The 13,232-nt window shown below is 45.0% G+C and overlaps 1 protein-coding gene across 1 annotated transcript in view; it reads left to right on the forward strand.

Moving 5' to 3' along the window:
* The first annotated feature begins 2,337 nt into the window (after positions 1 to 2,337).
* The window catches only part of LOC121535698 (retinal-specific phospholipid-transporting ATPase ABCA4-like), a 98,340-nt gene continuing 87,445 nt past the window's right edge, over positions 2,338 to 13,232 (forward strand). Inside the window, exons 1-7 of the mRNA XM_041842962.2 lie at positions 2,338 to 2,562; positions 5,617 to 5,728; positions 6,401 to 6,494; positions 6,734 to 6,875; positions 9,378 to 9,517; positions 9,836 to 9,963; positions 10,869 to 11,066. Of these exons, the coding sequence (XP_041698896.2) occupies positions 5,663 to 5,728; positions 6,401 to 6,494; positions 6,734 to 6,875; positions 9,378 to 9,517; positions 9,836 to 9,963; positions 10,869 to 11,066 (768 nt within the window). The 5' untranslated portion in view covers positions 2,338 to 2,562; positions 5,617 to 5,662. The remainder of the gene's footprint in view (positions 2,563 to 5,616; positions 5,729 to 6,400; positions 6,495 to 6,733; positions 6,876 to 9,377; positions 9,518 to 9,835; positions 9,964 to 10,868; positions 11,067 to 13,232) is intronic.

Genomic DNA, 13,232 nt, shown 5'->3' on the forward strand with positions numbered 1-13,232 from the left:
GTGCTGTTTTCTCTCCTTCTCTGGGGGAAAACAGGCAACAACATTTTCCAATAGGAAGACCTCATAAAACAGTTACTCAATTACACACTCATTAAAAAGCCTTATGTCTGTGGGTAAACATGACAGTCTAAACCTCTCTGTGGAACATCTGGGCAGGATGAACCTGCTACTAAAGATGCTCCTGGGTTACATTGGACCCCTGTGGAGTGGGCGGGTGTCAGAGTGCTGTGGAGTGGGCGGGTGTCAGAATGCTGTGGAGTGGGCGGGTGTCAGAATGCTGTGGAGTGGGTGGGTGTCAGAATGCTGTGGAGTGGGTGGGTGTGTCAGAATGCTGTGGAGTGGGTGGGTGTGTCAGAATGCTGTGGAGTGGGCGGGTGTGTCAGAATGCTGTGGAGTGGGTGGGTGTGTCAGAATGCTGTGGAGTGGGCGGGTGTCAGAGTGCTGTGGAGTGGGTGGGTGTGTCAGAATGCTGTGGAGTGGGCGGGTGTCAGAGTGCTGTGGAGTGGGTGGGTGTCATTGTGCTGTGGAGTGGGTGGGTGTCAGAGTGCTGTGGAGTGGGCGGGTGTCAGAGTGCTGTGGAGTGGGCGGGTGTCAGAATGCTGTGGAGTGGGCGGGTGTCAGAATGCTGTGGAGTGGGTGGGTGTCAGAATGCTGTGGAGTGGGTGGGTGTCAGAGCGCTGTGGAGTGGGTGGGTGTCAGAGTGCTGTGGAGTGGGTGGGTGTCAGAGTGCTGTGGAGTGGGTGGGTGTCAGAGCGCTGTGGAGTGGGTTGGTGTCAGAGTGCTGTGGAGTGGGTTGGTGTCAGAGAGCTGTGGAGTGGGCGGGTGTCAGAATGCTGTGGAGTGGGTGGGTGTCAGAATGCGGGTGTCAGAGTGCTGTGGAGTGGGTGGGTGTCAGAGTGCTGTGGAGTGGGTGGGTGTCAGAGTGCTGTGGAGTGGGTGGGTGTCAGATTGCTGTGGAGTGGGTGGGTGTCAGAGTGCTGTGGAGTGGGTGGGTGTCAGAGTGCTGTGGAGTGGGTGGGTGTCAGAGTGCTGTGGAGTGGGTGGGTGTCATTGTGATCATGTGTATTTTTACCCGCATTCTTTTTATGAACATGTGCTGCATTGATTCCAGGCTGCAGCCAATTGTAGCACTGGCTGCCTCAATGATTTTGTCAAGCTTGTTTAAGTCCTCCTTAGCTAAATTCCCTTTCCAGAACACAATGGCCACTATTCTCACCACGACTCTGCTATAGAACATACGAAGCATTTTGTCACATACATTAGAATATCTAAGCTTCCTTAAACAGTACAGTCTGGATTGGGCTTTTTTTGTAGACACTGTGAGAATTCTCCTTCCAGTTCCGTTTGTTGTCCACTAGTACACCCAAGTTCTTATAAGAGTCACCAGTGCAAATATCTTCACCAATAATAGAAATGGGATTAAAAACATATTTATTTTTCTTCAAATCTAGCACTAAACTCCTTGGTCTAGTGAACAGAACCACTCAGTTCAGTTCAGGTAGCTATATGACTCAACAGAACCACTCAATTCAGTTCAGGTAGCTATATGACTCAACAGAACCACTCAGTTCAGTTCAGGTAGCTATATGACTCAACAGAACCACTCAGTTCAGTTCAGGTAGCTATATGACTCAACAGAACCACTCAGTTCAGTTCAGGTTGCTATATGACTCAACAGAACCACTCAGTTCAGTTCAGGTAGCTATATGACTCAACAGAACCACTCAGTTCAGTTCAGGTACCTATATGACTCAATACACACCTGATGGTAGTCCAAACCCCCAACACACCTTTACCTAACAGCTAGGCCCCAACACACCTTTACCTAACACCTAGCCCTACAACACACCTTTACCTAACACCTAGCCCTACAACACACCTTTACCTAACACCTAGCCCTACAACAGGTAGCTTAGTGGTTAAGAGCGTTGTGCCATTAACCGAAAGGTCGCTGGTTCTAATCCCCGAGCCGACTAGGTGAAAAATCTGTCGATGTGCCCTTGAGCAAGGCACTTAACCCTAATTGCTCCTGTAAGTCGCTCTGGATAAGAGCGTCAGCTAAAAATAAAAATAAACACACATTTATCTAGGGCCCCAGCCATTTAACTCCTAAACATCACCACTCAAACAACGTAAAAACAACTTCAACTCTCCCACAGTAGTCATGTTCAGTCAATGAGTCGTCACGGTGACAGGTCTGAAACAAAATGGATGACTGTTGTCTTTTCTGCTGCCCCTGTGGCTGTCCATGTTGAGCTTCCTCAGGACAACGAGGAGATTAAGGGAATGGGATTAAGGAGGAGAGTTGTTAACCTGGAAGAAGGCAGCTGCCGCTACGCAGACAATAGAAGAGAAGAGAAGAGAAGAGCGGTAACTGGGACTGAAGGAAAGAGAAAAGAAGAGCGGAAACTGGGACTGAAGGAAAGAGTAGAGAAGAGCGGTCACTTGGACTGAAAGAGAAGAGAAGAGAATAGGTTTCCTTATAGCTTCAATGTCTGGGATTATATTGCCTTTATTACACTATTTCTATAGATGTACGACTTTTCCATCTGTGCACTAGAGGTAAGGATGTAATTGGTTTTGTCTTGGTAGATGTGTTCACTGTAGGGGGTCAAGCAGTCCATGGGCCTAGGTCATGTGGTTTCATTATCCAGCCCTAATTCATTGATAATTCACTGTAAACAAACTATACTCTATTGTCATTCAGACACAGGGATACGTTATATGGAGAAGCTCTTTCCATCTCTATCTCTCTGGATAGGGCTAGTTACTGTGTTGTTATTTTCCATCTCTCTGGATAGGGCTAGTTACTGTGTTGTTACTTTCCATCTCTCTGGATAGGGCTAGTTACTGTGTTGTTATTTTCCATCTCTCTGGATAGGGCTAGTTACTGTGTTGTTATTTTCCATCTCTCTGGATAGGGCTAGTTACTGTGTTGTTACTTTCTATCTCTCTGGATAGGGCTAGTTACTGTGTTGTTACTTTCTATCTCTCTGGATAGGGCTAGTTACTGTGTTGTTACTTTCTATCTCTCTGGATAGGGCTAGTTACTGTGTTGTTACTTTCCATCTCTCTGGATAGGGCTAGTTACTGTGTTGTTACTTTCTATCTCTCTGGATAGGGCTAGTTACTGTGTTGTTATTTTCCATCTCTCTGGATAGGGCTAGTTACTGTGTTGTTACGTTCTATCTCTCTGGATAGGGCTAGTTACTGTGTTGTTACTTTCTATCTCTCTGGATAGGGCTAGTTACTGTGTTGTTATTTTCCATCTCTCTGGATAGGGCTAGTTACTGTGTTGTTACTTTCCATCTCTCTGGATAGGGCTAGTTACTGTGTTGTTACTTTCCATCTCTCTGGATAGGGCTAGTTACTGTGTTGTTACCTTCTATCTCTCTGGATAGGGCTAGTTACTGTGTTGTTACTTTCCATCTCTCTGGATAGGGCTAGTTACTGTGTTGTTACGTTCTATCTCTCTGGATAGGGCTAGTTACTGTGTTGTTATTTTCCATCTCTCTGGATAGGGCTAGTTACTGTGTTGTTACGTTCTATCTCTCTGGATAGGGCTAGTTACTGTGTTGTTACTTTCCATCTCTCTGGATAGGGCTAGTTACTGTGTTGTTACTTTCCATCTCTCTGGATAGGGCTAGTTACTGTGTTGTTACTTTCCATCTCTCTGGATAGGGCTAGTTACTGTGTTGTTACCTTCTATCTCTCTGGATAGGGCTAGTTACTGTGTTGTTACTTTCTATCTCTCTGGATAGGGCTAGTTACTGTGTTGTTACTTTCTATCTCTCTGGATAGGGCTAGTTACTGTGTTGTTACTTTCAATCTCTCTGGATAGGGCTAGTTACTGTGTTGTTACTTTCTATCTCTCTGGATAGGGCTAGTTACTGTGTTGTTACTTTCTATCTCTCTGGATAGGGCTAGTTACTGTGTTGTTACTTTCTATCTCTCTGGATAGGGCTAGTTACTGTGTTGTTACTTCCTATCTCTCTGGATAGGGCTAGTTACTGTGTTGTTACTTTCTATCTCTCTGGATAGGGCTAGTTACTGTGTTGTTACTTTCTATCTCTCTGGATAGGGCTAGTTACTGTGTTGTTACTTCCTATCTCTCTGGATAGGGCTAGTTACTGTGTTGTTATGGTGGACATATTCCATCTGGTACAGTTGGCTGGTTGGGTTTGGCAGTGGCAGGGTGACAGGTGTGGGGCCTCAGTGCTGCTGGGCCTTCTTGACCTAAGCCCACAGGAGAATAACATTCAAATATAATGTTCATCAGGGTTCATCGCAGTATTTTTCTTCAGTCCACATGACTTGATTTAACTTTGATCATGTATTGAATAATAATTAACTAGGTACAGTATACACATTGAGACTAAATGTTTACAAACTGGGAAGGACCATACTGCATACCATTTAGCAATGCATTTATGATGAGGATAAAACATGATTTTCCTCTGAGATCACTAGGATTTAGTCGAATCAGTTTCATAAGGATGTCGTCCTTCTAAGTGCCATACACAGAGTTGTTTTTGCCATCCCTAATTAGTATTTGAGTAACCAGATTAAGATTTTAATTGCCTACATTTTGTCAGACAGATAATGATAGCCTGTCATATCCCTTTAGAATGTACCCTCTGTGGTATTCTGTGTTCCATGTGTTCCATCCTGATATTCCAAACAGGTGATTGTCATAGTCCATCTATTTCTCCTGTGGTATTCTGTGTTCCATGTGTTCCATCCTGATATTCCAAACAGGTGATTGTCATAGTCCATCTATTTCTCCTGTGGTATTCTGTGTTCCATGTGTTCCATCCTGATATTCCAAACAGGTGATTGTCATAGTCCATCTATTTCTCCTGTGGTATTCTGTGTTCCATGTGTTCCATCCTGATATTCCAAACAGGTGATTGTCATAGTCCATCTATTTCTCCTGTGGTATTCTGTGTTCCATGTGTTCCATCCTGATATTCCAAACAGGTGATTGTCATAGTCCATCTATTTCTCCTGTGGTATTCTGTGTTCCATGTGTTCCATCCTGATATTCCAAACAGGTGATTGTCATAGTCCATCTATTTCTCCTGTGGTATTCTGTGTTCCATGTGTTCCATCCTGATATTCCAAACAGGTGATTGTCATAGTCCATCTATTTCTCCTGTGGTATTCTGTGTTCCATGTGTTCCATCCTGGTATTCCAGACAGGTGATTGTCATAGTCCATCTATTTCTCCTGTCGCTCCAAGCCAGTAGTTCCTGGCTGTGTACTGAACCATCCAACTGGCTACATGTCTGACATTTTATGAAGTGGGAGGAGCACACATGTGCAGTGCACCTGACTTTGACACCTGACACACACACACGCACACACACACACGCACGCACACGCACACGCACACGCACACGCACACACACATACACACACACACACGCACACACGCACACACGCACGCACACACACACACACACACACACACGCACACACGCACGCACACACACGCGCGCGCGCACGCACACACACACGCGCAACGCATATACACACACACACACCACTCGTCTGAATCCTCTGCTGACATAAAGTGGTGAACATACCCTACAATTGAAACTTTTGCATTCCCAGGTTTGTCAGCGTAAGAGGACCCTTTGAGGGCTTGAGAAGCCGAGTCATGAATACAGGCAGTCAGGTACGCCTGCTACTGTGGAAGAACTGGACTCTACGCAAGAGACAGAAGGTACCGCTAACTCACTATCCTAACTGTCTTTTATCAACATTAGGTTTTTTAATCAAAGTATTGTTCCTATGAGTAAATTAACAACGAAAGTCAACAGATCAGTAACACCCTATTTGAGTCCCAACCAAATACCCTCCCTAGTGTATGATATATCTGCTTCCTCAGTTGTAAGTTATTACAACAGTTATTACAATAGTTATTACAACAGTTATTACAACAGTTATTACAACAGTTATCAGTTATTACAACAGTTATTACAACAGTTATCAGTTATTACAATAGTTATTACAACAGTTATTACAACAGTTATCAGTTATTACAACAGTTAGTAAAACAGTTATCAGTTATTACAATAGTTATTAAAACAGTTATCAGTTATTACAACAGTTATTACAACAGTTATCAGTTATTACAATAGTTATTACAACAGTTATCAGTTATTACAACAGTTATTACAACAGTTATCAGTTATTACAATAGTTATTACAACAGTTATCAGTTATTACAACAGTTATTACAACAGTTATCAGTTATTACAATAGTTATTACAACAGTTATCAGTTATTACAACAGTTATTACAAGAGTTATTACAAGAGTTATTACACTATTCAGTTATAGTAATACATATACTGTAAGTAAGTAAATTCTCTCTCCTCCACGTCTCTGTTCAGATCCGCTTCCTGGTGGAGATTCTGTGGCCAGTGGTTCTGTTCATTGGTCTGGTGTGGCTGAGGAAAGCCAACCCTCTTTACAAACAACATGAATGTAAGACTCACTTATAACCATTTCTCTGTACCATTTATTAGTATCTTATAGAGTCTGGGGACCTGAAAATGGTTGCTATCATAGAAATGACTGAAGCAATGATAGAGGATCTCTTGATAAGACTTTTGAAGGTTGTTTTCAAATAGAACCAGGTCTAACTGCTTCTCACGTATCTTCAGTGTTCAAGTACTTCATACATTTGTTGTACATTGACTTTCACTCCATGTCTGTCTCTCCAGGTCACTTCCCCAACAAGGCCATGCCTTCCACAGGTATCATCCCGTGGATCCAGGGTATCTTCTGTAACGCCAACAACCCCTGCTTCAAACACCCTACCAGGGCAGAGGGCCCTGGGGTGGTCTCCAACTACAACAACTGCATGTAAGATACCTTATAACCTCTTATAACCCCTTATAACCTATTATAACCTCTTATAACCTCTTATAACCCCTTATAACCTCTTATAACCCCTCTTATAACCTCTTATAACCTCTTATAACCCCTTATAACCTCTTATAACCCCTCTTATAACCTCTTATAACCTCTTATAACCTCTTATAACCTCTTATAACCCCTTATAACCTCTTATAACCCCTCTTATAACCTCTTATAACCCCTTATATAACCTCTTATAACCCCTTATAACCTCTTATAACCCATTATAACCTCTTATAACCCCTCTTATAACCTCGTATAACCCCTTATAATCTCTTATAACCCCTTATAACCTCTTATAACCCATTATAACCCCTTATAACCTCTTATAACCTCTTATAACCCCTCTTATAACCTCTTATAACCCCTTATAACCCCTTATAACCTCTTATAACCCCTTATAACCCCTTATAACCCACCTTATGTGAGCTCAACAACTATCCCTCCCCTCATTCCTTCTGAGTCTCTCATCCCTCTCTCCTCTCTCCTTTCTCCTTCAGTATCTCATCCCTCTCTCCTCCAAAGCCTCCTTTCATCGAGGATACTCATGTTATTTCTAGCACAGAAGAGTTTGGAAATCTGCCACACCCCCTCTGCCACACCCCCTCTGAGTCAGCTGTTGTTTTGTCAGAGGAGAAAAACACGCACACACTAATAATACGCTACTTATTGTTTTATCTAGAAAATGTCTTGCACAACTAACTTCATTTGTTTTGAGCACATTTATTTTGGGATCCACCCCTGTAAACCTCATTTATTTTGGGATCCACGCCTGTAAACCTCATTTATTTTGGGATCCACCCCTGTAAACCTCATTTATGTTGGGATCCACCCCTGTAAACCTCATTTATGTTGGGATCCACCCCTGTAAACCTCATTTATGTTGGGATCCACCCCTGTAAACCTCATTTATGTTGGGATCCACCCCTGTAAACCTCATTTATGTTGGGATCCACCCCTGTAAACCTCATTTATTTTGGGATCCACCCCTGTAAACCTCATTTATTTTGGGATCCACCCCTGTAAACCTCATTTATGTTGGGATCCACCCCTGTAAACCTCATTTATTTTGGGATCCACCCCTGTAAACCTCATTGGCCTAATGACGTGCGAATGGAGAAGGACCGGCTCATTTCAAGCAAGCGCATTTCCATCCACGTTCGCTCTCCTCTCCGACTCTCCTCGATTCACTATGACCTTTTTCAAAAGGAGGTGAGAGAGGATGAAGGAGGTAGGCATATCTAATTGATAAAAGACCTCTATTCCCCTCTCTCCTTAATCGCCCCTCATCAGCATCTCTCAGCCCTTTGTATAATATATACTATTTAGCAGATGCTTTTATCCAAAGCGACTTACAGTCAGGCGTGCATAAAGTTTTCTTATGGGTGGTCCCGGGAATCAAACCCACAATCCTTGGCGCACCATCCCCTACCAACTGAGCCCCAAAGCCTCTCTCCTTAATCTCACGCATCCCTCTGTCCCTCACCGTCTCTCCGTCTCATCCCTCTCTCCCTCACCGTCTCTCAGTCTCATCCCTCTCTCCCTCACCGTCTCTCAGTCTCATCCCTCTCTCCAGGATTTATTTCTTCCCTCTGTCCCTCACCGTCTCTGTCTCATCCCTCTCTCCTTCACCGTCTCTCAGTCTCATCCCCCTCTCCCTCACCGTCTCTGTCTCATCCCTCTCTCCTTCACTGTCTCTCAGTCTCATCCCTCTCTCCCTCACCGTCTCTCAGTCTCATCCCCCTCTCCCTCACCGTCTCTCAGTCTCATCCCTCTCTCCCTCACCGTCTCTCCGTCTCATCCCTCTCTCCCTCACTGTCTCTCAGTCTCATCCCTCTCTCCCTCACCGTCTCAGTCTCATCCCTCTCTCCCTCACCGTCTCTCATTCTCTTCCCTCTCTCCCTCACCGTCTCTCATTCTCTTCCCTCTCTCCCTCACCGTCTCTCAGTCTCATCCCCCTCTCCCTCACCGTCTCTCATTCTCTTCCCTCTCTCCCTCACCGTCTCTGTCTCATCCCTCTCTCCCTCACCGTCTCTCAGTCTCATCCCTCTCTCCCTCACCGTCTCTCAGTCTCATCCCTCTCTACCTCATCGTCTCTCAGTCTCATCCCTCTCTCCCTCACCGTCTCTCAGTCTCATCCCTCTCTCCTTCAACCTCTCATCATTTTCTCTATTACCACCTAGAAGAACATGGTTCTGTGCTTTAGACTCAGATGTTCTGCTGGGTTCTACATGGTTCTGTGCTTTAGACTCAGATGTTCTGCTGGGTTCTCCATGGTTCTGTGCTTCAGACTCAGATGTTCTGCTGGGTTCTCCATGGTTCTGTGCTTTAGACTCAGATGTTCTGCTGGGTTCTCCATGGTTCTATGCTGTAAATTCAGATGTTCTGCTGAGTTCTCCACGGTCCTATACTCAATTGTCTTGATTGGTTCTATGTTCTGTGTTCTAGACTGGCGCGGTTCTGGGCTGACTCCAATGAACTGTTGTTCGACGACCCAGAGTTCCAGCAGTTGGGTCGGCTGTGGGAGGACATGGCCGTCATGAACAACTTCATGGACACCATCTGTAACACACCAGAACAGATAGCAGGTACTGACTACAACCCTGCCCACAATGAGTCCAGGGATGTATTTATCAGTGCACACTGAAGCAAACCGTAGAAAAACATTACAACAAACAGTTAGTTTCATATTGGGCAAGTCCAGGTTAGTCCCTCCCTGTTTCGGCTCTTTGGTTCTGTTTGCTTCTGTTTGGTTCTGTTTGCTTCTGTTTGGTTCCTAGTGAATACACCCCTGATCCCCCTCTTCCTCACCTGCAGTATAGACCTCCTCTTTGTTCTCTCTCCGTTAGTGTCTCTCTCACTTATCTCTCCCTCAGTATCCAAGCCATGTTTTATTCCTGTTCCAGGTCGGGGTCTGAAGATAGAGGACATCCTGAAGGATGATGAGATGTTGACAGCCTTCCTGCTGAGAGACTCTGGCTTGTCAGAGTCTGTGGTTCATCAGCTGATTAACGCTCAAGTCCGTCCAGAACAGGTATGTCGGTATAACAGGTACAGCTAATAACTAGGGAGATTGAATAGTGCTCCGTTTCACTGTTGTTTTATTCCCTTGGACTGGCTAGAAAGAAACATGGGAATGTTGTATTAGAAATAACTTTTCTGATGCTTTTTCTTGGGACACGTTTCTGTCTGTGACTTGATACAGATACAGATTTTCACTGTGGTCAGAGAATGACTGCCCGGTGGTGACAGTATCATCCAGCGACATTTCAGTTTGACATTGCTGGGATGTGTTTTGGAATGATTTAGGCCTAAAACCGTCCTTGCCACTGTCTGGTGGTCCTCTGTAGTTCAGTTGGTACAGTATGGCGCTTTGGCGCTTGCAACGCCAGAATAGTGGGTTCGATTCCTGGGACCACCCATATGTAAAATGTATTCACACATGACTGTAAGTGCCTAAGGATGAAAGTGTCTGTTGAATGGAAGATTGTATTATGTATCACATTATTGAGTCTTGCTTGCTCTTTGGGTATCAGGCTTGGTTACTGTAAAACGTTTTTATTTAAACGCTAGATAAAAGTGTGAATATTTTTTTTACCTTTATTTAACTAGGCAAGTCAGTTAAGAACAAATTCTTATTTACAATGACGGCCTACACCGGCCAAACCCGGACGACGCTGGGCCAATTGTGCGCCGCCCTATGGGACTCCCAATCACGGCCGGTTGTGATACAGCCTGGAATCGAACCAGGGGGGTCTGTAGTGACGCCTCAAGCACTGAGATGCAGTGCCTTAGACCGCTGCGCCACTCGGGAGCCCAATGCTGTATACATATTGTAATGTTTGTTGTTGTTAATTTATCTAATCCGTACTGGGACAAATAAAATTAAAATATAAAATAAAATATAAACTGACCGTGGTCTCCTCTCCCCCCGTGAAGTTTGCCCACGGGGTTCCAGACCTCCAGCTGAAGGACATCGCTTGCAGCCAGGCTCTTCTGGAGAGGTTCATCATCTTCCCCAGCCGGAGAGGCATGTACGGGGTGCGCAACGCCATGTGTGCCCTGTCCCAGCAGCGCCTGCAGAAGATAGAGGACATGCTCTATGCTAACGTTGACTTCTTCAAGATCTTCAGACTGGTACGGGACGATGGATGTCTTTCCTAGTCTCTATCTATCAATCTGTCTTACTCTCTCTCTCTCTCCCTCTCTCTGTCTCTCTCTGTCTCTCTCTGTCTCTCTCTCTCTCTCTCTCTCTCTCTCTCTCTTTCTCTCTCTCTCTCTCTCTCTCTCTCTCTCTCTCTCTCTCTCTCTCTGTTCTCTCTCTCTCTCTCTCTCTCTCTCTCTCTCTTTCTCTCTCTCTCTCTCTCTCTCTCTCTCTCTCTCTCTCTCTCTCTCTCTCTCTCTCTCTCTCTCTCTCTCTCTCTCTCTCTCTCTCTCTCTCTCTCTCTCTCTCTCTCTCTCTCTCTCTCTCTCTCTCTCTCTCTCTCTCTCTCTGTCTCTCTCTCTCTCTCTCTCTCTCTCTCTCTCTCTCTCTCTCTCTCTCTCTCTCTCTCTCTCTCTCTCTCTCTCTCTCTCTCTCTCTCTCTCTCTCTCTCTCTCTCTCTCTCTCTCTCTCTCTCTCTCTCTCTTTCTCTCTCTCCTCCCCCCTCCTCTCTCCCTCTCTCTCTCTCTCCTTTATTGTCCTGCCCTTCTCCATCTCCTTTCTCCCCCTCTCTCTCTTTCTAAAATATTAATGTCCACTCTCTAATGTTTGCTTAATTTATCTGCATGTCCAGCCCTTATATTTAGCCTCACAATGAAGTGTTTTACCATTTTCTTTTCTGGACAACCAGGGCACTAAACAAATAGTTTTTACAAGTAGAACACAAAACAATTTGACATAAACAGTTGCATTCATGAGTTTTATTGACAAATGTCAAAACAAAAAATAAGGTCAGCCAAAGCAAAATGTGGATAAAAATACATGTTTATGAAAGCTGTAAGTACAGAAATTGTTTACTCAGTGGGAAATGAATATCCAACTAGTCAGTGACAACTTTGTGGGGTTTAGAGTCTATAATCTTCTATGTAGAAGGACCCCTTACCTTCTAACGACTCTTGAGGAGCTTGTGAGCATCATAGAGCAAATCATGTACGTGTTTGTGAGTCTCAGCTGTTCATAGATAGCTTTAGAACATGTACGTGTTTGTGAGTCTCAGCTGTTCATAGATAGCTTTTAACAGTTTGTAGCTCAAAACATTCGGACTCTACAGACGTTTTTGTAAAAAGACCCGGTCCCGGGCCCTTTCGGGATCCGCCCTTGTCTTACAAACATCTCTCTAGCTCCTCCCCCCATTCATCAGACTAATGTTATCTACGGATGCAGAAGAAATAGACTAATCCAATGGTGCAAACCAGAAGTCCAAATTGCGGCGGTGGGACTTATTGGGATAATGTTTTCGACGGTCAGGCCTGGCATCTGCCAATACAGCTGTTGACAGGCTCATCCTGGCATCTGCCAATACAGCTGTTGACAGGCTCATCCTGGCATCTGCCAATACAGCTGTTGACAGGCTCATCCTGGCATCTGCCAATACAGCTGTTGACAGGCTCATCCTGGCATCTGCCAATACAGCTGTTGACAGGCTCATCCTGGCATCTGCCAATACAGCTGTTAACAGGCTCATCCTGGCATCTGCCAATACAGCTGTTGACAGGGCTCATCCTGGCATCTGCCAATACAGCTGTTGACAGGCTCATCCTGTCTCCCCCTTTCTCTCCCCCTTTCTCTCTCCCCCATCTCTCTCTCATACTTCTCTTACTGTCCTCCCTTCTGTCTCCCCCCATCTCCCCCCTTCTGTCTCCTCCCATCTCCCCCCTTCTGTCTCCCCCCCGTCTCCTTCACCTCTACCCCCCTCTCTCTGTCAGGGTTCAGTCCAGGGTATAGTCTCCAGAAGGCAGGTGACTGGCTCAGCCAGGTTGGCATGGCGACAGAGCGATAGCCTCTTGGCCTATTTCCATAATAGGATTAGTTAATGAGTTAGGCCACGCCCCCCCCTCCCTCAGCTCACTCAGAGAGACACACTAAGAGGTGATGAAGCCATACTACTAGAGACAGGACCATGTGTCCCCTATAGGGAGAGGAGATAGATACAGGACAATACTGTATCTATCTGGTCTCCTATATCCTGTAACCTAGCTAGAAGATAGATCCAGGACAATACTGTACCTATCTGGTCTTCTATATCCTGTAACCTAGCTAGAAGATAGATCCAGGACAATACTGTATCTATCTGGTCTCCTATATCCTGTAACCTAGCTAGA

The sequence above is a fragment of the Coregonus clupeaformis genome, unplaced genomic scaffold, assembly GCF_020615455.1.
Source record: "Coregonus clupeaformis isolate EN_2021a unplaced genomic scaffold, ASM2061545v1 scaf0751, whole genome shotgun sequence".
Lineage (NCBI taxonomy): Eukaryota > Metazoa > Chordata > Actinopteri > Salmoniformes > Salmonidae > Coregonus > Coregonus clupeaformis.